Source organism: Ischnura elegans, chromosome 1, assembly GCF_921293095.1.
Source record: "Ischnura elegans chromosome 1, ioIscEleg1.1, whole genome shotgun sequence".
Classification (NCBI taxonomy): Eukaryota; Metazoa; Arthropoda; class Insecta; order Odonata; family Coenagrionidae; genus Ischnura; species Ischnura elegans.
In genome coordinates this window covers 114210325-114235712 of record NC_060246.1, presented here as the reverse complement: position 1 = coordinate 114235712, position 25388 = coordinate 114210325, and the positions used below count along the sequence as shown (strand labels likewise).

At 38.7% G+C, this 25388-nt stretch overlaps 1 protein-coding gene and 1 long non-coding RNA gene across 3 annotated transcripts in view; one reads left to right on the top strand and one right to left on the bottom strand.

Moving 5' to 3' along the window:
- Positions 1 to 18815, top strand: part of LOC124168389 (disintegrin and metalloproteinase domain-containing protein 10) — a 265882-nt gene extending 247067 nt beyond the window's left edge. Inside the window, exons 11-15 of one of the 2 annotated variants that reach the window (XM_046546613.1) lie at positions 356 to 483; positions 9578 to 9692; positions 10823 to 10957; positions 13974 to 13992; positions 16878 to 17301. In XM_046546613.1, coding sequence (XP_046402569.1) covers positions 356 to 483; positions 9578 to 9692; positions 10823 to 10957; positions 13974 to 13992; positions 16878 to 17227 — 747 coding nt within the window. In that variant the 3' untranslated portion in view covers positions 17228 to 17301. Of the gene's footprint in view, positions 1 to 355; positions 484 to 9577; positions 9693 to 10822; positions 10958 to 13973; positions 13993 to 16877 lie in introns of both variants that reach the window. The other variant, XM_046546609.1, reaches the window with a different exon arrangement.
- Positions 18816 to 21112: 2297 nt separating this feature from the next.
- On the bottom strand, positions 21113 to 21923 carry LOC124153481. The gene is made up of 3 exons (XR_006863666.1): positions 21648 to 21923; positions 21369 to 21534; positions 21113 to 21285 (listed from the first exon to the last, which is right to left on the bottom strand). It is a non-coding gene; the product is annotated as an uncharacterized LOC124153481 (long non-coding RNA).
- Positions 21924 to 25388: the final 3465 nt, after the last annotated feature.

The window sequence follows — 25388 nt, the reverse complement described above, 5'->3', positions numbered from 1 at the left end:
TAGTAACATTATTTCCTTTGTAGCAATATGCTGTACCCAAAGTACAGAAATCACAAATAAATTTGTCCCAGTTTAGTTAAAAATGTACGATTATATAAGTTGGGATGCAAGTCCAGGAAATACAACAAATCATAACTTTGACCTATTATGACAGACATTAATATAAATATGCAAATGATCATCGATATTAATGTATTGTTATAAAACAATTTTAGCTTTCATTGTATCATATCTATCCTTGGTGCCCAGGGAAAAAGTGCCCCTCCTTCTTAATCTTGTTCAGGGAAATCTTTTTTTCCCTGAAGTTGGAAAAATGCTGTGAATATTAAGAATGTGAATATATATTGCTTTTCAGGAGTGCACTGGGTCAATATGTTTGGCGTACGGACTTGAATCCTGCCAATGTCTTCCTAGCCCCAAGGACCCTCCCACCAAAGCATGCGAACTGTGTTGCAAGATGCCTGGAGATGATTCCCCCTGTCTGTGAGTATCACAATTTCTCCCTGAACAAATTCCTCTATCATTAAACTTACCTTGCACTAGATGCAAAATTATTCCTGTTGTGTACAGTAACCTTGAGATTTCAAAAACGGCTCGTTGACCCAGACCCAATATTGCAATTCATTTAAATCATTCAGTGAATGAAAATGGGAGAGGAGTTAATAAAGGAAAAAAATCCTCATTCAGCCTTTCCCTTGAAAGTTTAAAACAAGAAAATACGAAAGTTGCCGCCCACGTCTCATGATTTGGTGGCATCATTTGAATTCTAATTCGTGTACAAGTTCAGGGTGGACTCTTAATTGGCAGAAGGAATCTCTCACAAGAAAGTAAATAGCAATGAACCATCCAAGCAGGGGGGTAGCCTGGAATTTCTTTCGGGGAGAGTCCATAAACTAGGGGGGGGGGGAATGTCTGAAAAACAGGGTACAAAGTAGAGGAATTTAAACTAATTTTAACACTTTGATCATAAAAAAAAATTCATTTGTCAAAGAAATGTTTTGTAAATTCATGATTTTTCAATACACCATACTCCCGATTATCCTAATGGCTAATGATGGGGAGAGGCAGCACGAATAAAGGGATAACACAAATAATCCAAACTTTCGCTTTAATTTCATGTAATTTTCATAATTCATGTAAACCAAACAATTTATTATTATTTATGCGCTTCGTCTGTTATTTTAGGTTGCTTTCCAGAATCAGTCTCTGCTATCTTTTCCCGACCGTGATCTTTTTAGCGGCGATAACATGATTTCACTCGTATTCCTTCTGCTCCATATAATACCTGGTTTCCAAAAACCCCGTACCCATGTCTGCAAGATCAAGGATTCAGAAAATTGGTTTGCACGAACACTTCAAAACCCTTGCGCAACATCTGAAACTACATTGTGAGGCACCACGCTATGTATAGCATCACGCGCAAGTTTCCTGGTATACTACTGCTGCGGGACGTGATTCCATGGTCACTTGCATTTGTGCAATGTGATGTTTAGATAACATAAACACGGAGCTTCCGTGAAGGTAATGGGTCTGCGTTCCCCCCGTCACGGCTATAGGAAATTAGGGCTTTTGGCAATTCGTCTACGCAGGTGAGTGCCTGCCATAACTCATTCCATCTCTACATCCACTTCTACTATTCCATTCGTATCCAGTTTGACCTTGACTAGTCACGATGTAAATATGTCTGAGTGCGACAAAATCTCCGGTTGCCTTGGGCCATATTCAACCGAATGCGAGGCTACCGCAATGATTGCGCATTTGCTATACAATTATAGATCATAGACAAAATTTCTCTTGATTTGCGATTGGTTAACTATTGAAGAATCTTCTAATGTTAATCAAGAGCTTTTTCCCTGCATGCTAGAGCGGACGTCCAAGTTAACTTGAAACATTCCTTGTCAAAAAGTAAATAAAATAATTCCCTATTACGAAGAGGATTCCAATGGAAATAATTAGCCCTGTTTAGCTTGCGTTAAAATGAAAATATCCAGGTGCTTTTCCTTCGAATAATTTTTAATAAATTTAAATAAATAGATCGAGGAAAATATCAAAGAAGTGTAAAACTCATTCACAGATAAGCCGCATCACGGATACACTGCAGCCAGATAATCAGGAGTCTGCAGTATTTTATTTTCTTTGATGAATGAAAGTAATCATGTTTATGTAATTCAGGGGAGGTCCAGACCCCCAACCCCCCCACCCCTCCCCCCTCACTGCAACACTACATCTGTAGTGATCCGGAAATGGAAGATTTCCATTTCCAAAATATGCATAAATATGTTGTTGTGTGACGTCTCAGAATAGCCAGCTGTGACAAACTATGCCTTGGGATTTGCACCTTTTCACTTTCAAGAACGCCTAACCTTCCTATTCCCCTTCCTCTTGGACGAAAACATCCTGGTTCCTCTTACCTATATAATGGCACGGTGTAGATGCAATTGGTACTCAACACGGACGCACTCAGGAACTCACTCAGTAACTCACAGTTGGAGTCGAAGCACGGGCCGTATGGCCCGTGCGACCTAAGCGCCTCGCTATCCACCCGTGCCATCACCGGCAGCTCCTCTCCTTCCCGAGACTTTTGGTAATGTTCTAAATTTTGGCTATTCTGGACGCACAAATTCATAATTACTTCATGCCTTTTGCTAGAATGGATTTTGATATTGGGTTTTTAAAAGGAAATAAACTTTGGGTAAAAACTTTAAATACTTGTGTGTGATTATTCGCTTCCCGACACCAAGGGCAAGAACCCCCGCAACCCTTACAATGGTGGCAGCGGTGGGATTGTTTTGCCATAGCCCCCCCTGTGGGAGGGAGTGGTAATTACATCCCAAAAGACTGTGGGATTACTGCCTAGGTAGTGTAAGGCTCATTTATGATCACCTTACACGCGTCGGAACGATAATCACGCTCACTTTACATTCTTTGCGTCTCTAGAGCTAATTTTTTGGGTACTAAATTCCGCGTAATACTTTAAATCGCCAGAAATACTATATTTGATAGGTCATGAAACACTTTCTCGGGAAGTAGAGCTTGGTGGTAAACGGTGGATGCGAGTGGCAATTGCTCGCCCATATATTTTCGCGAGCAACGGTAAAGTCCGGGAGAGCTGCAACCAAAATAGCTGTCATAATAATGCGGTATTTCGGAGGAGGCACCTTTTCAGACGGACAACGACCGCTGACCAACGCCTTCAGAGCCGGAGGCATCGCAGAGACAAACTGTCGCCGGGATACTTTCACTTCGCTTCCAGAGCGGTGGTGTCACCAAGGAAGCAGTGCAAGTAGTTGGCGCAAAGAAGAAAGAAGATCATCACCGACAACGAAGGACAATGGTGATTACGACATTTAATAAGAACTTTGAATAGAAAATATCAAGGAAATGATTGCTATGCCTCTTTATGAATTTTCTTGGCCGGTAATTAGATATTAGTTTTCTGAATTTTCTTAGTCGATAGTTAGTATTAGTAATTTTAAAGCCCCTGTTTGTCCCGAGGAGTATGGGAATCCTCATCAAGTGGAGTAATTGGTCCCTCTGAAACCCGTAAGAGATAGGGCTCGGGTAATGAGCGAAATCTGGGTAGTTGTTGCTCTAATAATTGTTTCCGATTAAAGTAATATTGGGAATTGAGCATATTGAAACTAAGGTTTGGAACTGAAATGGTCTAAAGAAGCCGTCGCTGCGTTTGCGACATTGAGGGACTTCTAGAGTAATTGACCTGTACTTCGGTACCTCGATTTCATTGAACCTTTTTTTGCATTCAAAATCAGTCATGCTTTAGAAGCAAGTATTGGCTCATTAGAATGCCACAAGCCACATGTAGTCACCTGCGCCAGCCGGTAATTAAACAATGCGGGGTGAGACTACGGCGCCACCTAAGGGAATGCCTCTTGCTAGTGTTCTAAATATAGTATCTCGCTACATATTTAGTTTAAAGGCCTTAATGGGTTAGCTGATTATTGAAATTGGAATTGATATTTTCGCTGAAGTACCGATCCGCAAGCGTGAGGCGCGGGTAACTTCAATTGAGCGAGTACAATTTTCCAAATCCCATACATGCCTGTAAAAACACTATAATGCAGACGCACTGTCTCGTAACCTTTCGGGAGTTGTTAACCTACGCTTGATTTTTGGGGGAATCAAACGTTGATATGGTACGAACAGGAAAACGATCCCGGGTGGAAAAATGAAAAGAGAGAATAAGAGAGAGTGAGAGGATAGATAATTGTGGTTTTGTAAGAGGGAATATGTTAAAAAGTAAAAAGGGGACATTAACAAGGGATGGGTCCCAAGAGTGTGAGGAATTTTACAAGTTGAACGGGATTATCATAAGGGGTAATTGAAACCATAAGTTTAATGACATAATATAGCATACGCCGGCTAGGGAAAAGATTAAGGCATTAGTAAAACATATCCTTGAAAATTTTATTGAGTGTAAAAGAGTGAAAAATAACACAAACAATTGGTGTTTAGCGTGTAATGAGTGAAAGAAAACAAAGTGAAGTGTGCCCATGTCGTCCTCATCTTATCCTCCCCATATTCCTCAAGAAAACAGTGAACTGATATTCGCTACGGCGACGAATAGTCACTTTGGATCTGTGTGAATAAACAATGGACTTAAAGCACAGCAAAGGAGGGTGATAAAAAGTGAACAAGTGAAGTGAACATGTGGAATAGAAGTGATATTGAACATATGTACGTACTTAGTTTTTTTAATCAATAGGACTTGCATTTTTGTCATTTATAAACTTTTTCTTTCCAATTTACTCTGAATTATTTCTTTTTGTGTTGTTTCGTTTTTAGTGATAATAAAAAAAAAGGGATTGAAAATATAGAAGTGAAACAGAATTAGGAATACGGACGATATAATGGTATTTCTTTGTTTCCTTGTGTATAAATACTTTTATTTTTTGTTGAATATTGCAATTTAACATGTTTAAAATTTATGTAATTAGCAGTGAATTATTTTGGTGTATAGGGGAATTTTAATGGTTAATTGTTTTTATGATTGCTTTTTCATTTGTATAAATGTGATAGATCTCGTGAGAGACCAATCAATTTTAATAAAGAAGGGAGTATTGTAGTGATCCGGAAATGGAAGATTTCCATTTCCAAAATATGCATAAATATGTTGTTGTGTGACGTCTCAGAATAGCCAGCTGTGACAAACTATGCCTTGGGATTTGCACCTTTTCACTTTCAAGAACGCCTAACCTTCCTATTCCCCTTCCTCTTGGACGAAAACATCCTGGTTCCTCTTACCTATATAATGGCGCGGTGTAGATGCAATTGGTACTCAACACGGACGCACTCAGGAACTCACTCAGTAACTCACAGTTGGAGTCGAAGCACGGGCCGTATGGCCCGTGCGACCTAAGCGCCTCGCTATCCACCCGTGCCATCACCGGCAGCTCCTCTCCTTCCCGAGACTTTTGGTAATGTTCTAAATTTTGGCTATTCTGGACGCACAAATTCATAATTACTTCATGCCTTTTGCTAGAATGGATTTTGATATTGGGTTTTTAAAAGGAAATAAACTTTGGGTAAAAACTTTAAATACTTGTGTGTGATTATTCGCTTCCCGACACCAAGGGCAAGAACCCCCGCAACCCTTACAAAAGGGTTGCGGGGGTTCTTGCCCTTGGTGTCGGGAAGCGAATAATCACACACAAGTATTTAAAGTTTTTACCCAAAGTTTATTTCCTTTTAAAAACCCAATATCAAAATCCATTCTAGCAAAAGGCATGAAGTAATTATGAATTTGTGCGTCCAGAATAGCCAAAATTTAGAACATTACCAAAAGTCTCGGGAAGGAGAGGAGCTGCCGGTGATGGCACGGGTGGATAGCGAGGCGCTTAGGTCGCACGGGCCATACGGCCCGAGCTTCGACTCCAACTGTGAGTTACTGAGTGAGTTCCTGAGTGCGTCCGTGTTGAGTGCCCGAGTACCAATTGCATCTACACCGTGCCATTATATAGGTAAGAGGAACCAGGATGTTTTCGTCCAAGAGGAAGGGGAAAGGAAGGGGAAGAGGAAGGTTAGGCGTTCTAGAAAGTGAAAAGGTGCAAATCCCAAGGCATAGTTTGTCACAGCTGGCTATTCTGAGACGTCACACAACAACATATTTATGCATATTTTGGAAATGGAAATCCTCCATTTCCGGATCACTACAATACTCCCTTCTTTATTAAAATTGATTGATCTCTCACGAGATCGATCACATTTATACAAATGAAAAAACAATTGTAAAAACAATTAACCATTAAAATTTCCCTATACACCAAAATAATTCACTGCTAATTACATAAATTTAAAACATGTTAAATTGCAATATTCAACAAAAAATAAAAGTATTTATACACAAGGAAACAAAGAAATACCATTATATCGTCCGTATTCCTAATTCTGTTTCACTTCTATATTTTCAATCCCTTTTTTTATTATCACTAAAAACGAAACAACACAAAAAGATATAATTCAGAGTAAATTGGAAAGAAAATGTTTGCAAATGACAAGTATGTCAAGTCCTATAAAAAAACCAAATACATTCAAATTTTCAATATCACTTCTATTCCACATGTTCACTTCACTTTTCCACTTTTTATCACCCTCCTTTGCTGTGCTTTAAGTCCATTGTTTATTCACACAGATCCAAAGTGACTATTCGTCGCCGTAGCGAATATCAGTTCACTGTTTTCTTGAGGAATTTAAGGGGGGGATAAGATGAGGACAACATGGGCACACTTCAATTTGTTTTCTTTCACTCATTACACGCTAAACACCAATTGTTTGTGTTATTTTTCACTCTTTTACGCTCAATAAAATTTTCAAGGATATGTTTTACTAATGCCTTAATCTTTTCCCTAGCCGGCGTATGCTATATTATGTCATTAAATTTATGGTTTCAATTACCCCTTATGATAATCCCGGTCGACTTGGAAAATTCCTCACACTCTTGGGACCCATCCCTTGTTAATATCCCTTTTTTATTTTAAACATATTCCCTCTTTAAAATCACAACTATCTACCCTCTCTCTCTCTTCATTTTTCCACCCGGGATCGTTTTCCTGTTCGTACCATATCAACGTTTGATTCCCCCAAAAATCAAGCGTAGGTTAACAACTCCCGAAAGGTTACGAGACAGTGCGTCTGCATTATAGTGTTTTTACAGGCATGTATGGGATTTGGAAAATTGTACTCGCTCAATGGAAGGTACCCGCGCCTCACGATTGCAGATCGGTCCTTCAGCGGCAATATCAATTCCAATTTCAATTATCAGCTAACCCATTAAAGCCTTTAAACTAAATACGTAACGAGATATGTACTATATTTAGAACACTAGCAAGAGGCATTCCCTTAGGTGGCGCCGTAGTCTCACCCCGCATTGTTTAATTACCGGCTGGCGCAGGTGACTACATGTGGCTTGTGGCATTCTAATGAGCCAATACTTGCTTCTAAAGCATGACTGATTTTGAATGCAAAAAAAGGTTCAATGAAATCGAGGTACCGAAGTACAGGTCAATCACTCTAGAAGTCCCTCAATGTCGCAAACGCAGCGACGGCTTCTTTAGACCATTTCAGTTCCAAACCTTAGTTCCAATATGCTCAATTCTCAATATTACTTAAATCGGAAACAATTATTAGAGCAACAACTACCCAGATTTCGCTCATTACCCGAGCCCTATCTCTTACGGGTTTCAGAGGGACCAATTACTCCACTTGATGAGGATTCCCATACTCCTCGGGACAAACAGGGGCTTTAAAATTACTAATACTAACTATCGACTAAGATAATTCAGAAAACTAATATCTAATTACCGGCCAAGAAAATTCATAAAGAGGCATAGCAATCAGTTCCTTGATATTTTCTATTCAAAGTTCTTATTAAATGTCGTAATCACCATTGTCCTTCGTTGTCGGTGATGATCTTCTTTCTTCTTTGCGCCAACTACTTGCACTGCTTCCTTGGTGACACCACCGCTCTGGAAGCGAAGTGAAAGTATCCCGGCGACAGTTTGTCTCTGCGATGCCTCCGGCTCTGAAGGCGTTGGTCAGCGGTCGTTGTCCGTCTGAAAAGGTGCCTCCTCCGAAATACCGCATTATTATGACAGCTATTTTGGTTGCAGCTCTCCCGGACTTTACCGTTGCTCGCGAAAATATATGGGCGAGCAATTGCCACTCGCATCCACCGTTTACCATCAAGCTCTTCTTCCCGAGAAAGTGCTTCTTGACATATCAAATGCAGTTTTTCTGGCAATTTATAGTATTACGCGGAATTTATTACCCAAAAAATTAACTCTAGAGACGCAAAGAATGTAAATTGAGTGTGATTATCGTTCCGACGCGTGTAAGGTGATCATAAATGAGCCTTACACTACCTAGGCAGTAATCCCACAGTCTTTTGGGATATAATTACCACTCCCTCCCACAGGGGGGCTATGGCAAAACAATCCCACCGCTGCCACCATTGTAAGGGTTGCGGGGGTTCTTGCCCTTGGTGTCGGGAAGCGAATAATCACACACAAGTATTTAAAGTTTTTACCCAAAGTTTATTTCCTTTTAAAAACCCAATATCAAAATCCATTCTAGCAAAAGGCATGAAGTAATTATGAATTTGTGCGTCCAGAATAGCCAAAATTTAGAACATTACCAAAAGTCTCGGGAAGGAGAGGAGCTGCCGGTGATGGCACGGGTGGATAGCGAGGCGCTTAGGTCGCACGGGCCATACGGCCCGTGCTTCGACTCCAACTGTGAGTTACTGAGTGAGTTCCTGAGTGCGTCCGTGTTGAGTGCCCGAGTACCAATTGCATCTACACCGTGCCATTATATAGGTAAGAGGAACCAGGATGTTTTCGTCCAAGAGGAAGGGGAAAGGAAGGGGAAGAGGAAGGTTAGGCGTTCTAGAAAGTGAAAAGGTGCAAATCCCAAGGCATAGTTTGTCACAGCTGGCTATTCTGAGACGTCACACAACAACATATTTATGCATATTTTGGAAATGGAAATCCTCCATTTCCGGATCACTACACATCCAAGGCTCCTTTCCTAGATATCCCTCTCAGAGAGTCATAAATTATAATCTTTTTAGTGCCTTGTGGGATAGGTTAGGATAATTTTGCTAGTAATGCTTAAATTTAATTTTCTGGCATTGTTGGTGACGGGACTGACAATCCTGAGGTTGTGAGAACAAGTCCCTACTTGATAGACTGCACCTACCTTGAGCATTGGCATTCATGACGTTCTGTTATTAATAACCTTTTGAGGCTCCTATAAGAATCAAATGCATGATTATCATGAGTGTTGATTGTAATAATCAGGTTTTTTTTTACATTATTTGCCATGAATATGATTAATAAATGACCTGCATAAAACAGTTGTTCCAACATGATTTTATCGGTAAATACCAAATACCTAAGTATTTTTATTGCTTTTATAGGGAAAAAAGTTATCCCTCATTCTATTTTCACAAACTTCTAAAAAGTGTGTACAATAATGCAGTGTACTTAACCCCATGGTGTATTCATGTTTTTGAGAAGTTTCTACTTCTGATCTAAAATTCTATGTTCATTTCTCATTTTAGGTCCTCTTTTGACTGGAATATTTCTCCTTATGACATTCCGGACATGTTTGCAAAACCAGGAACTCCTTGCAATGATTATAATGGATATTGTGATGTGTTCCAAAAGTGCCGAGAGGTTAGTAAATGTCCCTTTGATGTAATAGTTTAGAATGATATGCTTGCTAAATAACTTTACTGCCCAGCAGTAAGCAAAACTTGAGTATGAGAAAATTTTCTCTGTATCAATCTGTCTGTCCTTCTTTCTTATTTCCCAGTAACTCCCTGTTTCAATTTGATGATGACTAACTTTCCATCATATTCTATTAGGTATGAAACATGCTTTTTTTGTAAACATACAGAGGTATGCTAGTGTTACAAGTTACAATTATAATTCTACCCTTGAATTTATCATACATGTATAACAACAGTACCTTCCTTTTATACTAATACTTGTTTATTTTCAATAGAGATTCAGCCCATGGATACTGAATAGTTAGATTGTAAAAGGCAATAGCTTGTACACCTAATGGGGCTTTGCGTAATATTTCAGGAATAATAATTTAAGATATCCTTCTTAAACTGTAGCAGGTGTATTAGCCTCCTGAGCAACAAGGCACGTATTAAAAGGCTAATAATGATATAAATATTCCTCCACTGAGTATTTTACCTTATTAACAATAGTTAAATATTTCTTTTGGTATTATAAGTACACTATTCTTCTTCTTACTGTGATCGATCTTTGTTAAATTTTATTTGAAAAGATATAGGTAGGAAAGAAATGCGAGTAAATTAACTCCTACCAACTGGAGATTCTTAATTAAGTAATAAGTACTATTATCATTTTCATATATTATTTGACTAGTTTTTATATGTTTAACTTTTGGTTTCCCTTTGGTTAATGGTTGGTAAGTAATCAGTACATCTTTGTGGCTCAAGTTTTGAAGCTTTCGATTTATATGCCCTTAACTCTGATAACTGAAAAAAATTCCACCCTTTGATGCCAGAAAACAATTTAGTAATTGAAAACAACAAGCTAAACATAATATTTGTTGATTCGTGATGTGAAATATGTCCATGCATCAATAACCAAGGATGTTTTTTGTTTTCAACTGAAAGTACTTCAGTCTCATAAATTTTGTCGATATAGATAATGGCAAATTAAAATAATATTTAGAATTCCAATAAGCATTAAAAGATCTTCCTTGATTTCATTTTTTTCTTTAAATTAGTGCCTATGTTCTGAAATAATTTTTTCTCTTTTACTAGGTGGATCCTTCTGGACCATTGGCAACTTTAAGGAAGCTATTGCTCTCTGATGAAAGCATTGCCACTTTCAAAAAATGGGTGATAGATCACTGGTATGCAGTGCTTTTTATATTTGCTGCAATTGTTGTATTAACGGTAAGTGAAATTCCAATTCTCTATCAGAAATTATACTTAAAGGAATATTCTGGTAAGAAGTTAGGGTTAACATACATTTATTTAGCCTAATATGATGCCCTGATTGACCATATATCTTTGCTGTATGATTTATGTTCAATGGCAGAGTAATGGACTGAACATATCAAGTGCACCATTAATTGAGCTGAGATCTGGAAAATGTTAAGCCCATATTTACAAGAATTCCATGATATTGACTTGTTCTTTGTGTGGAATACAAGATTATCTGTACATATTAATAGTGAGGGCAAATTAAGGCCTCCTATATGAGCCAAATTGGGAAAGTTATTTGGGATGCAAAAGGGAATAAATACATATGTAAATATGAAACTGCTGGCTGACAGGAGAGTTTAGTGTAGAGCTGCATCCCACTGAATGGAAAACATCGTTCAGCCCTGGCAACATAGAGCAAGAACTATTTTTGAAATGCACTTTACTTTACTCTCCTTCCATCTCACTTTCTTCATCCTCTTCCATAACCACATCTGGGATGTCTTCAGCCAGTTGTTAACCTATTTCTACCATTACAGCTACGTGCACCATATCACTCTTTGCCAGTCTTTTCTTTCTGCCTTCATTCTACAAGCCTCTAATCAACTCTTTTGTATTTGTAAAAGCCTCGCTATCAAAGCTTTTCTCTTCGTGATATCCTCATTTCTGTGTCTGATTTTCTGTAATGTACGTCCCATGTGTGTAGCTGAATCAATCCACTTGCTCAAGTCAATTGCCATCCACTTTCAAGTGGAGCCTCACGTTCCTTGCATGCAAAACTGAATGATGGTTTTCTATTGATTCACCCATATGCTATTACATTCATACTGTTTATTTACCTAGCTCAACTACCAATGAATTGTTTGTAAATATGCATGCATATTGAGCCATTTGCTGACTGACTAATTGTTGGCTGATCATCAGCTAACATTAATTGACTTCATCATCAATCCACTAACTTTGATTCCAATATCTAATGCTTCCTAAATCTTCCTTGCCATATCATTTTCATACATGTTTAACAGTGAAAGAGAAAGTGGACACTCTTGCCTATTACCCTTGCTTGTCTACCCTGTGCTATCAAAACTTCATTCTAAACCCAATAAGCTAGCAAAAAATGCTTAAATTAGGTGGAATTCCAATCCACTTTTGAGGTATTCTAGGCATTTATATTATTTAGATTACCATTCACATTTTACTATTTTTACTGATTAAAAATAATTTTTCTAAGTTTTCAAGTTATTTGTTAAAAATAGTAATATCTTTAAATGCTCAGGATCTAAACTGTTATGCTTGTGTTTGGAAATAAAAATATAGGTTTTAATTTTTGAATAAACCATCGACTGAATTCAAATTTTCCTCACACACGTTTCCCCAAAATTTTTGACTTTTTCATTGCATATTGACTTGTTTTTCACCCTAAAATGCATCAGTTGTGGTGAGGTGGATTTTACACTTTCTCATGGTAATTTCAGGCAACAGTGCACGCACATGGCATACATAGAGTTCTCCTGATCTTAATAAAAATGTTTCTACACAATGAAAGATATTTTTATCAGAATATTGTTAAATTAAGTTGTAACTGCGCAATATGAAATGCCATTAACAATATTTAGAACAACATTAATGTCACGTGCGACGAGGTCCAGAAACAGAATGAGATGACCACTCAGCGAGAGAAAGGGGTGGGCAACAGAAGCATGTATTGGAGAGGAGGAAGGGATTTTGCCTTAAAATTTTCTGCAAAATTTGCTTGAAATTCTGTTGCATAACCCCTACAAGAGCTCAGTTCATGAGTAGGACAAGTATCGCAGTGCAATGGTGCGTGCAAAGAGAGGATCGGAACTCTTTCCTCTCCCTCTAATGGGAAGCTGAATGCACTTAAGGATTAGTTGAAAATTTCGGATCCAGGTCCAGGTTTTCTTCAGCAAATTTGGATCCAAGGTATCCGATCCGACCATCCCTTCTAAATAGTAATCAGTTATGAATAAATCACCATTTTTATCCATAAATTTTATACATATTCTTCAGCACCACTCTGCACTAAGCAATTTGTTTTGATTTATAGTTTGTAGACAGTTGCATTTGTGTATGAGCTCTTAGGTCATATGCAATTACGTTCTGGTTTGCATGTGCACCCCGAAGAAGTACTTGTGTTAGTACATGGTTTGCACAAATGTGGAGTATTACTTGGGTTGGAATTCGGCCTTAAACTCAAGACTCCTTTTTGCGGAATGGACCTGAGGATCCTGCAAAAGTGCTCATTTAAATTATCATATAGCAATTTCACTTTTCCTTTCCAAACTCTGGACTAATGGTCTCATAAGTAGTCATTAGCTCTCACTTGTAGCAATATATTTGAAGTCCTCGACACAACTTTGTCCTCACACTAAATCAGGTTAATAAATAGTTCTATAGGAGGAAGAGTTCTCAGGTTTCCAGCCGGGTCCAAGGGTTTTTGTTTGGTCATTCACCTTGAAGACGATGGCAGACTTAGCCTTCGAAACGTCAGTGCAGAAAAACCCTTGGACCAGGCTGGAAACCCGAGAACTCTTCCTCCAGTCTATTCGCCAGGAAAACCTTAGATCCTTAAAATAGTTCTATAGTTTCTGCATTGGTAAGCATTATTTTCTTCTTTATGATTTGTATCAGAACTTACAAACTTGTTAGTTCACAAAGTCCTAAGGCCATAACCCATCATCATGTACTCTGTGAACAAAAAACTTTGTCCTCTAATCCTTTCATGAAATCTTAAAGGAGACATTGTCAGTACCTACCTTTATATTTACAAGGATTCTTATGAATCAAAATGCATCCAAATCAAAGATTTCTCTCTCTATAATAAATTCCAATGAATGAATTCTTACTTTCATTGATCATTCAGGGCTCATACATTCACAGGCTAATTATGAATAAAATTTTAAGTTATTTTATATGAATGTGCATGCAGTGATTGCTTTTTGTTTTCATTTCTGTGCTGATGCAGCATGTGGGCACTCCTATGCGTAAGTTTTTGAATGATGTATCCAATGTTATGTATTTTTTTGCCTGTAGCAACATTTGAAGGCATTGTATTCTACAAAATAACATTAAAAATGCCTTGCTTGACTAGCTGCTTGAAAGATTTTGTTATTCTTGGGAAACTCTACTAATGCTGTATTTCAATGCCATATAGCATTGAGATATACAGCTCACTCCCGATTATCCAGACTAACGATGGGCAGAGGCGGCACGAATAATCCAAGAACACAGATAATCCAATTTTTACTTTGACTTCTTGCAATTTTCATTATGTACGTAAATCAAACAATCTATTTTTACCTAAGCACATTCCTATTACTTTAGATTGCTTTCCGGAATCGTTAAGGGCTTTCTCTTCCCGACCACGATCTTTTTCCTGGTGATAACGTGATTGTACTTGTATACTGCTTCATGTAATACCTGGTTTCCCAAAACCACGCATCCTTGGCTGCGAGGTCTCGGATTCTGAGAAGTGGTTTACATGAATGCTTCGAAACCACTGCGCGACGTAAGAAACTACCCTGAAAGGCACCATGCCGAGTAGTCGCGTCTTGCACAATTTGCCCAGGATGCAACTCCTGTGGGATGTAGATCCGTAATCACTGAATGCAATCCCGCACCGCGATGCTTGGAAAAGAGGAGCACGGAACCACCGTGAAGGCAACGGGAATGCAATTACGCCATCATGTGGTAACGGTTATAGAAAACTAGGACTTCAGGCAAATTGTCTACACAGGCGAGTGCCTGGCTATGACTCATGCTATCTCTACTTCCACTTCCCCCGCTGTTTTCACTTCTACTATTCCATTCCTCTCCAGTTTGGCTTTGACTAGTAACAGCATAAACAGGCTCGAGTGCAATGAAATCTACTGTTCCCTTGGGCCGTATCCAACCACATGCGAGGCCACGGCAATATTTGTCCTTTTGCGATGTGAAATATACAATCTTTAGTAAAATTTCTCTGAATTTATGAATGATTAACCATTGAAGAATGTTCTGAAATCAATCAAGAGTTTTTTTTCCTGCCGCTGGTCGTTGTCTACAATGCTAGAGCAGACGCCCAAGTAAACTTGAAACATTCCTTGTCAGCAAGTAGATAAAATAATTCCCCTTAATAAGGGGATAATAATGGAAATAATTAGCTGTCTTTAAAAAAGTGCATATATCTTGGTGCTTCTGCGACCGATTTTATATTTTTATGAAGATCACAGAAAACTTCGAAGGACCGTGAACTCATACATGGATAATCCGCAACCCAGATAAACTGCAGCCAGATAATCGGGAGTCTGCTGTATGTTGATGTTTATTATGATAGCTATCTTTTTTTATCCCATTTTCTCTATTAGTTGTCACTCAGGCTACAAGTGGATGTTTAAGTGTTCTTAGGTGTTGGTGCAAACCAAATTTGTGGATTGCATATATTCAGTGTGTAGGAATATATGTAATATGTTATGATATTGCTATCTCTAATGCAATGAATCCAAGTTATAACATAACCTAGAAAGCTTATTTCCCATTTCCCAGCTATTCAGCAAGAAAGGGCTAATTTTGTTAGAAGGCAAGTTTAGGATCACAACACACTCAGTGGGTCATAGCACGTTGCACTGAATGTCATGATCTGCTTTCTATTAAGATGATGGGAACTGATTTCTGCCTGGCCTTCTGTGTATTGTTTACTAGCCTAAAAACTTTTTTTTCAGCTCCTGGGAATAGGCAATGCATTGAAATAATGTAGCTTTAAATGTAATTGTTACATATAAATGCTATAGTTTTTTTTTTCATAGACTTAGAATGTAATTGTGTTACCATTGTCGGAGTAATGCTACAAATTTCCTATCGTGCTGGTGTCATGGATTAAGATTCTCATCTTTTAATTTACATTTATAACCTCAATGTAATATGCTTTTGTGGCTGTGGATAAAATGATGATATTTTTTTAGTACCAAAAAAAAGTCCTGAAAAAATTCTACTTATTGTTTAACCACCCACTTATAAAAAAATGCTTTTGCTAAAAAAAAACATGAAGCATACATTTTGCAATTAAGGGATTTCAGTAAGATACTCCATGTCTATGTTAAATTTGAGCATGTGTAGTAAAATACCATTGGATTTCGGGTGACATTTTAGGTTCTAAAGAATCCTTGAGTCCAAAATCCTCCCTTGAAATAAATTTTGAATTTTTTTTTAGTGAATTATCAAATGATGTTTCAATCATTAAGCATTCTTTACTTCTTTTATTGATTGGTGCAACAGTAAAACCAATAAACCAATAACAATGTTCCATTAAGATGATTTCTCCCCATAATTCTAGATTATGTGAGTGTTTCTTCAGGGCTTATCCCTGGTAAATGTTGTATTCCAGACACCAGCAAATCAATAGCAATTTAACTCCAATTGCGATAATACATTTTCATATTAGCTACGTTGGTTTAAATTAAATAATGAGTTCCTAGTGCTGTAGTATCTCTTGCTTCTAAAATTCATCATGATATCATATGATAGAGTAAGCGGCAGTGATTAGACTTGCTAAGGTTGTAGTATCAGTGGTGTAGCTAGGAATATGCTTTGACGGGGATTTAACTAGAGGGGCAATGGGAGGTCTGTGAAAATTTTTGAAAAATGACATGCCTGGAAATACATTTTACATAATTTTGATCAATGATCTTTAACTGTAAGCAGATGCAGTTATTATATGTCAAAAGTAGACAATAAATTTTAATATTTTTTATTTCTCTGAGGGTTTGGGGGGTCTATCCCCCTCATTCTCTCTTCCCCCATAGTTACGCCACTGTGTAATATATTATGTAAAGAAGTTAGAAGACTTGAAATTTCTCTATCTTTTCAAACACAATCTTTTCTTTCTTTCCAGGTGGCATTAACAAGGCTTCTGGCAAAGAGGCCAGATTCGAAAAAACTGAAATCGGTAACCATCATCCACAGTTCCACAACAGAAACGGTTCGGTTGCCTCCAGGAGAGGGGGGGGAGGCGGGGGCGGCAGCCTCTCCGGGAGGGGGAGGCGTGACAGTGCACCCGGCGGCGGTGCGGACAAAGCTCCCCCTCAAGAAGAAGGTGCGGGAGACGGGCGGGAGGGCACGAAAGGAGCAGAGAGCAAAGGGGGAGGCGTCGTCCTCGTCATTGAACCACAAGAAGTCAAAAGTGGTGGTGAAGGGACGGAAGAGGGGGATGGGGGTGGTGGGGGCAAAGCGGGCGCCCAGTGAGGAGAGAGACAGGAAGGGGGCCGGGAAGGTGAGGAGAAAGAGGGGGAAGGTGATCGACTACAGCAGCAAGCAGGGAGGAGGGGTGGGAGGTGAAGGGGAAGGGGGAGGAGCTGAAGGGAGCAAAGAAGAGGAGCAGCGAGCACAGCAGCGCGGAAAAGCGTTGGCGAAGGGGAAGAAGGAGAGGGAGGAGGTGGGGGGCGGAGCAGTGGCAGCCGCAGAGGAGAAGAAGAAGGTGAGGGGCCGAAGGGGGAGGAGGGGGCGCAAGGTGATTGACTACAGTGCAATGCAAGGGGATGAGGATGTGGAGAAGTTGGGCGGGGCAAGGAAAACCAACAAGGAGGTGGAGGACTCTATGGGCAAGGTGCAGAACTGGCTGCTCTTCGCCTCCAACCACTTCCCCAAGTCAAAGTCCACTCCTGCCGGACTGGTCACCGTGAGCGAGGACAAGGCTGCTCCAAAGGACGTGGCTGCACCCCTCCCATGTCCTAGCAAAGGGGAGAGCAAGGCGAGAAGCCTCGGCAACCTGCGACCTTCAAGGGATGGGGGCAGTGGAAATGACCAGAGGGTGAGGCTCCAAGTTGTTTACAAACCTCCCTTCAAGTTCAGTCTAAAGTTGAGGAGGGCTGAGAAAAAGGCTGTGCCTGCAGAGGCGCAACCAGAGGCGGAAGCAGAGCGGCAGTCGAAAGGGGCTGCTGCTCCTGGCCGTCGGAGAAGTGGGGGTGTTGGGGAAGGGGGAAGGGCTGCCGTTATGCTGAGGGTTGCCGAAGGTAGCAAGAAGGGTGGGAAGCCGGGTAGTGGTGGTGAGCGACGGAAGAGTGCGGTGGTCGAAGCGAAGAGAAGACAGTCTGCTACAGGGGGTTTGCCGTCGAGTAGGGGAAGTGGTGGGGACTCAAAGGAGGAGAAGGAGGCCAGGTTGAGGAGGAAGAGTAGGTCGTTGGCCCCTGGATCCAAAGTGGGGGAGGAAAGGAGGGAAGGCATGCGCAAACGGGACGCTGTGGAGAGGGTGGCCAGTGCGGACACTGAGGTCCTCCTCTCGGAAAGCGAGTATCTGTTTGCTGAGGATGAGGCTCCTTCGAAGATGGACACGTGACGAAGGGCCAAAAATTTGCTGTGCTCAATACTATGGCATTCCATAATGAACGTATTGCCGTGCAACTTTTGTTATAGCGTGATATCTGTGGGCCTCCAAGGGTATATTTGTGCCATGAACAAAGGATTTTTTCAGGCTCAAAGTCAAGCAAATGTCTAGGAAGTCTCCTAAACTGGCTTTTTAAATTAAAAGGTCATTTTCTTCCTTTTTTGTGTCCTTTATAAGGACGCATCCTGGTGATATAGAAAGCGTGGGTGAATCACTCAGCAAGACTCATCCATCCAATTTTAATGATTTTTTATAAAGAAAGTGCATGATTGGTTCAAGTGACTTTTTATGTGCTCAAGATGGAACAGATGCAAAGGGTATTCCAAAAATTATTTATAAATATATTTATCATATAACATGATTTAAACCTCATGTAAAGTGATCTTGAACCATGAACCATGTGAAAATGAAATTTTTGAGACAGTGAGTAAAGAAAAATAAGAAATTTTATCATGATTCTTCATGTTCTAGTCCATCTCATTCTGATTTCTACACCTGTGAAATTCAACTTGGAGTAAGCACTTATTTTTTTTCATTAGCAGGTGACATGCAAATTTTTTGTTATCATCAATTACAGAATATCTCATTGAAAAGTGGGAGTGAAAATTATTTTAGGTTTTATTTATGACTGCCAATCTATAAAGATAAGAAATGATTGCAAAGAGGAAATAACTGTTGTGACAACATCATCTGCAGGATAGGGGTGTATTATAAACAAACAGGAAAAAGTGTTAATGTGTCATTGCCAATTTTTAAAGCTACATCTCCAGAAGTAGAAAAACATACAGAGCTCATTTTGATATCACATTGTAGCAAATTGAATCTTTAACAATGAACACAGATCTCATAAAACAGATATTTTGGGATGAGGAAGCAAAAATACAATAAATTTTCTAATCTTTTGCCCTTCTTGGGGTTTTCACTGGTATTTTCGCGTTGCAAATCAGGATTTTCATCCTCGATACTTTTCCTAACTACATACCAAAAATCATAATTGCACTATCTTCACATGTAAATTTTGCCTTTACTAAGAGGAGTGGAGTGAAATATGATTTGAACTCTAGAGATGGAATAAATCATTTTTCCAAGACAAATAGGTTCAGCTGAAACTGTGGAATCCAGACTACTGCTTCAATCAAAGTTGCAAAGTATGAGGTTATCATAAGCTGTCATTGATAGTTAAAAGTAAGGAAGTATCTAATGGTTGTCATGAACTTGCACTCTTTCTCTGATAGTTTCCATATGGTGCTACTGTTGTCATCTTTCTGATATTAGCAATGGTTGAAACTAATCCAACGCAGCTGCGACCACTAAAAAATATCATTTGAAACCATTCTGTTGCACTGTGGCACTGAAGCAGCGATTGCTTGATTTTTTTAGGAGAATCGTTGCGGATGATGCTAACTGGGTTTTTCAGGGCTATAATAGGTTTTACTGTTTTGCTGTGCAATTGTTGCAGTTATGATATTTTTGCAAGGAAACTGGTATGTTCTCTACATAACATCATGGCTTGTCTTTCCTGGAACATCGGCAACCATGTCATACAAACTGTAGTGTGACTACGATGCATATGTCACAGGATACGATTCCAAAATGAATCAATACTGTACAATAGCTCTGATTGCTGAAAATTTAAGAAATATTCATAGCTCAGCGCATAGGTACATGAGCTCAGCATATAATTTATTATAAATTGTTTCCCATAATTTTGGGGATTATTGGCTGTAGATCACATAAAAGAAACATGTTGAGTCTTTTTCTGGTATGAAGGTCCTTGAGTTTGAAGTCGTTCATCAGTCATTGAAATTTGAAGACAGATTTTAAATGCTCCAACATTATGCTAAGCATTACAAGTTGGTGAGATTACTTACAGTGGACCAATTCTAATGCACGGGCTTGGTTGCATCCATAACCAAGTGTAAGTAGTATATGTACCTAGATAACTTTCTTCGATGTTTAAAGCGTTACCTGCCACTGATTCTTACACAAATCCACCCATTGCACCGATGTTTACCTTTTTGGTTTCATTTTTATATTTGGATCCTTTCCATTTTAATATTCCTGTGCATTTGGCTCTGTGTGTCGTGTCGGTCACGTCACGTACACGGCATTGAAGCAGCTATGGCCAACAGCGTGCTATGAGAGGCCAAAAAAAGTGACTCATTCTTTGGTCACATTGACCAAAACAGCATGAAGATGAAGTACATGTTTCAGTCATTATGACCGAAGCAGCAGAGAACGTGTTAATGGTTGCACTGTGGTAGGAAATGTTATATCAAAAGGGATGAATGAGCTTTGAAAGCATATTAATCGCTGCTCCATTCAGCCAAGCCACTGACACTCAATGAGTAAGTGTGCACCCAAGGAGGAATGAAAAGTCATAATGACATCATCTTGATGTCATTTTCAAGTCATGGCTTGGTAGTCACGGTGACCTCAAAATGGTCCCTTGAAATGACATCCTTCGTGACTCATGATGATGTCAATATGACCTAAAATGACTACCTATCATTTTGACCTCATTTTGACCTCACTTTGACTATTTGTGACCAAATCTATTTGTTCTTCTAACGACAATTCATATTATAATTTCTGTATTTAGATTGTCATTTAGGGATAAATTAAACACTTCAGATATGAAACTCCACCTTTATTAGGATTTATTGCAACAAAAAACAGATAGATTTTACAAGAAGAAATTCCTCAGGATTTGTTTTTAATTTTCCTTTTAATGTTCCTTTTCTCCCTCTTCAAATACAAATCGAGAAAAATCATCTACATTGGCCATTTCAGTTGATTCTGTTGCATTTCCTTTCCCTTCAGTTGCCTCTAGTTGCTTAAGCAATTGTCTTGAACCACCGCTGAATCTTTGCCTTCGTTTTCATTACTTTATTCTCAGGGAAATTCTTCCATCGTGGGACTGCAAACAAAGGAAAAAATAACATCAAGAAGGTGAAAGTTTCTAATTTTGAAGATACATTAAATAGAAAAATTGATACTAACTGCATAAAGCCTTAAGGTATTGATGTAGGGGTTGTTGAACATAATTTTTCCAAGCTCTCCATCCCAATTGATGCAGCGAGCAAATTCATTTGTACACATATATCTGGTCGCATGGGCTGAAAACTCCATCAGTATGATCAACTGCAATTTGTCTAAGATGTTAAACCTGTGAGAAAGGAAACCAAAATAAATTTTAACTTTTTCATATGGCTCAAGAAGGGAAAATAGAAGGGTTAATTTGATGGATGATGTAGAACAGATAACAGTCAATTTACTCACAAATGATTTGAAGAGAGATGAGGTTTTCAGGAGCTCTTCAAAGTTGTTTAAATCCTTCTCGTCATTCAGAGAACTTTTGGCATATTAGCTGCTTCAAACATCCCATCTTCTGGATTAGTATAAAGCAAATTTTCATTTCCTTTTCCTCTCCTGTATGATTGCAATCTCTTGTCTCGTTCGTAAAAACAAACGTAAATAAATCAAGAAATGGCAGATAACGAACGCTCCATTGTTGATTTGAAATGAAGACGGATATTTATTATTGGCTATTATTCCCGTAGTGATGTACGCACGGGCTCTCACCGAAAATATTATTGAAAACGAGGAGAAGCTTAATTATTTCTTACGCAAATGCAGCAATCAGCGACGATGAGTTATTTAAAAAAACCGCGGCGCATTCTAGTTTAGAAATGGCGCGTCACGGATTTCCTTCGAAATATTTTGGTGAAATAGGTTCGTTCCCGGGGACTTTCTTGCGGTAAAAGCGAATAATAGACCATTTTTAAGGAACAATTATCATATATCGTCATTAAATCTCGGACGAAAATCGATAAAAATATCGAGAACAAAAAAATCATCATAAATATTATCCGATATCCATTAAAATATGACGATATCCTAAACCAATATTTGTATCGGACGATACAAATATCAGGGCCCGTAAAAATCGCCTACCGATAAAATACCACGATGTATCATTTCATAAAAAAATCTCCAGCCCGATAAAAATTTGCCTTCAGATAAAATATATCACGTTATAAAATTCGATGAAAAAATACCTCCTATTTAATATCGCGATATACCATACATTAGTAATTTTTAACGCACCGATTTATGGTCTAGCATAAACGAAGGCCAACCCTATACATATTCCAGCCATAAACATTTTCCCAAACTAATTTCCCGATGCCAAAACATGATAATTTATCGCGCGCGACGACGCGATCGGGTGATAAATCACGATGTTTTATCGCGGCTGCGGCTTTTATAAGACAATAAATCGTGATATTTTATTCGAGCAGCAATTTTTATTGGATGATATTTCGCGATATTATAGCAGTGGCGATTTTTTATCGGATTATCAAGCGTAGTATTTTATCAAATGGCGATTTTTATTAGGCCCAATATTTTTTATCGGATGATATATCTTTATATTTTATCGAAAGGATATTTCTACCTTATAATAGTAGTTCCGTAGTATTTTATCGGAAGACTATTTTTAACGATTCCGATATTTTTAATGGCTCAGTTAATGTATCGCTGCCGATATTTTTATTGGACGATATATCGTGATATTTTATCGGTTCCGATATTCTATCAGTCCCAATACTTTTATTGGGCCCTTTTTATCGGACAATGATTTTTCGATAATGTACGAAACTCGAATTCGTATTCCCGATATAATTAATTATCGCGATATTTCACGATACATATCGCCCTGGGCAAGTGGCGCAATCACGTCTTGGGGTATCAATAGGGGAAAGGAAGGAGGGGAGAATTTTAAGGCTTTTAAATTTAGACCTAAAACCTGGCTATGCCACTGAGTTAGCGGCCTATTGGATGTAGCCATTGGCTATTGGGAGATGGGTCCCAGGAGTTCAAACCTGGGGTGAAGCTTTGGGCTTCCCAAAATTAATAATTATCTGTAGAACTAGCCCATGGAAAGGAACTGGCCCCCTTCCTTATGGTGTGATATTCGCATGCGCGGTTGTGTGAATAAGTGTCAGGGGTGAGCTCTCCCCTCACCTTTCCGAACCAATCTTCAGGTTGGAATGCAGGGAGAGCGAGTATCGTAGACAATATTTGATAATTTTTTTATATGCTCTCACTTTTAATGAAAACATCTACAAATGAATTCAAAGTCAAAATGACGTCACTTTGACATCAAAATGACCCGCAAAAAGTCACCTTCACGGTTATGACTGAATAGTGACTTTTCGTGGGTCATTTTGAGGTCAAAGTGATGTCATTTTGACTTTTCTTCCTCCTTGGGCAGTGTCCAAGAATCATGATTTATAAATTTTATCCATGAAGTTTAGTGTATGATTCAGAAATGGCTGACAGAACCAGAGCTGTCCAAAGGAAGGATGCATGGATGCAGTGCCGTGGAGATAAATTTTGGGGAGGAATCAAGAACTTGGATGGAGTTGAAACATATATGCATACAAAAACAAATATTCACTTACAATTAGTGCACAGTATTGAACTTCAGTGCTATTCTATTCACGTATGTATGAAAAAGTAGTAATGATAAAAGAACACTTACTTTTAAGTCTAGTATAATAAAACAAGTCTTTGTTTCGAGACACATTCAAAAGTAAGTTCTGGGTAAGTAGATGTATCCAAAGGAGGGTAAGGGTTTCTGGTTCTGGGGGAAGGAGCTCAGCCAGTCAGGACAGTATTATACCAACCCTCATAAAAATTTGAATTTTCAGAACTTAGTAATGCAGTTTACTTGGATACTAATGTGACTGGGACACTAATAAGATTTCTGTCATTTTTTGAAAAAAAAAATAATTATTAGGGTAGTTGTTCATGTTTTTTAAATTCATTTTGAAGTTGAATTCCTGATAATGTTTATAAAATAATGTGCAGAAACATAAGTATATTACCAGTGATATTCAGTGGTGGATACTGAAAAAACTCGGGTGCAAAAGATATCTTGAGCTACCTTTGATTTTATCGCAGTAAAAAAATAATTCAGTCAAATTCAAAGTTTAAGAAAGTTCTATTAAAACTGTTTACATATATACATATGCAAGACAATGCCATCTTATGATGTAAAAAAGTTATAAACGTGGTTCTCGATGTTCAGTAATCCGAGCAGCCCTACAAAGGTGGTGCATGCGCAAGGAATATGTACTTGCCCCATGGTGATAGTAGAAAAGCATGTGTGTTGGGTACATGCATAACTAAACATGAGAATTAGCAGCAAGTGTTAATGCAAATGCCATCTTCTTAAAACCTCTGTTAGAATTTGGCTTCTGAGGAACTGGCTATGCAGAATTCTTTTAGCATCCTTGTTGAACGGTTTGGTTGAGGCCCAGCCGCTTATTCTACCCAGTGAGAAATGGGTGGTGGAATCCACGTGGAACCCACGTGGAGAATTAACGTGGATACCACGTGTTTTTGGTCGTGGAATCAACGCGGAACACACGTGGAAATTTGGTGGAAAAATTAAAACAGCAGTTGGTGCTGTCCTAAAACCATTAAAACCTCAACCACTCTATATCTAAACCTTCTATATATGTGTCTACGATTTTTCATGTGCTCTCATTGCTGCCTTTCCACGAATTATATAAAAATAGAATGTGCGATACATTTTCACATAACTAGCGTGGTTTCAGGATGATAAATGACGCAATGTCACCAGAGAGTTAAGTTCCACAAATTAGAAATTCTGTTTAACATTTTATGATAATCACCACAAATCCACTTGAAATCAACGTGGATTCCACGTGGGTCCAACCACTCAATATCCACCACTCAACGTGGATTCCACCACCCATTTCTCACTGGGTAGGCACTTTTCATATCTCTGGAGTATGTATGACTGTATCTCAAGAAAAGATATTTTGTTGCTGACATTATGTTAAATTAAGAAGATATTCTAATACTCAGTCATTCTCCTATCTGCAGCTTATACATGCCCTTCATGCACTTTTCAATCGTCAACTTCAGGAATTTCAACAGCAAGTGTTGTTCCAATGTGCAAAGGCATTGATAGGAGGGGGCGTGAGC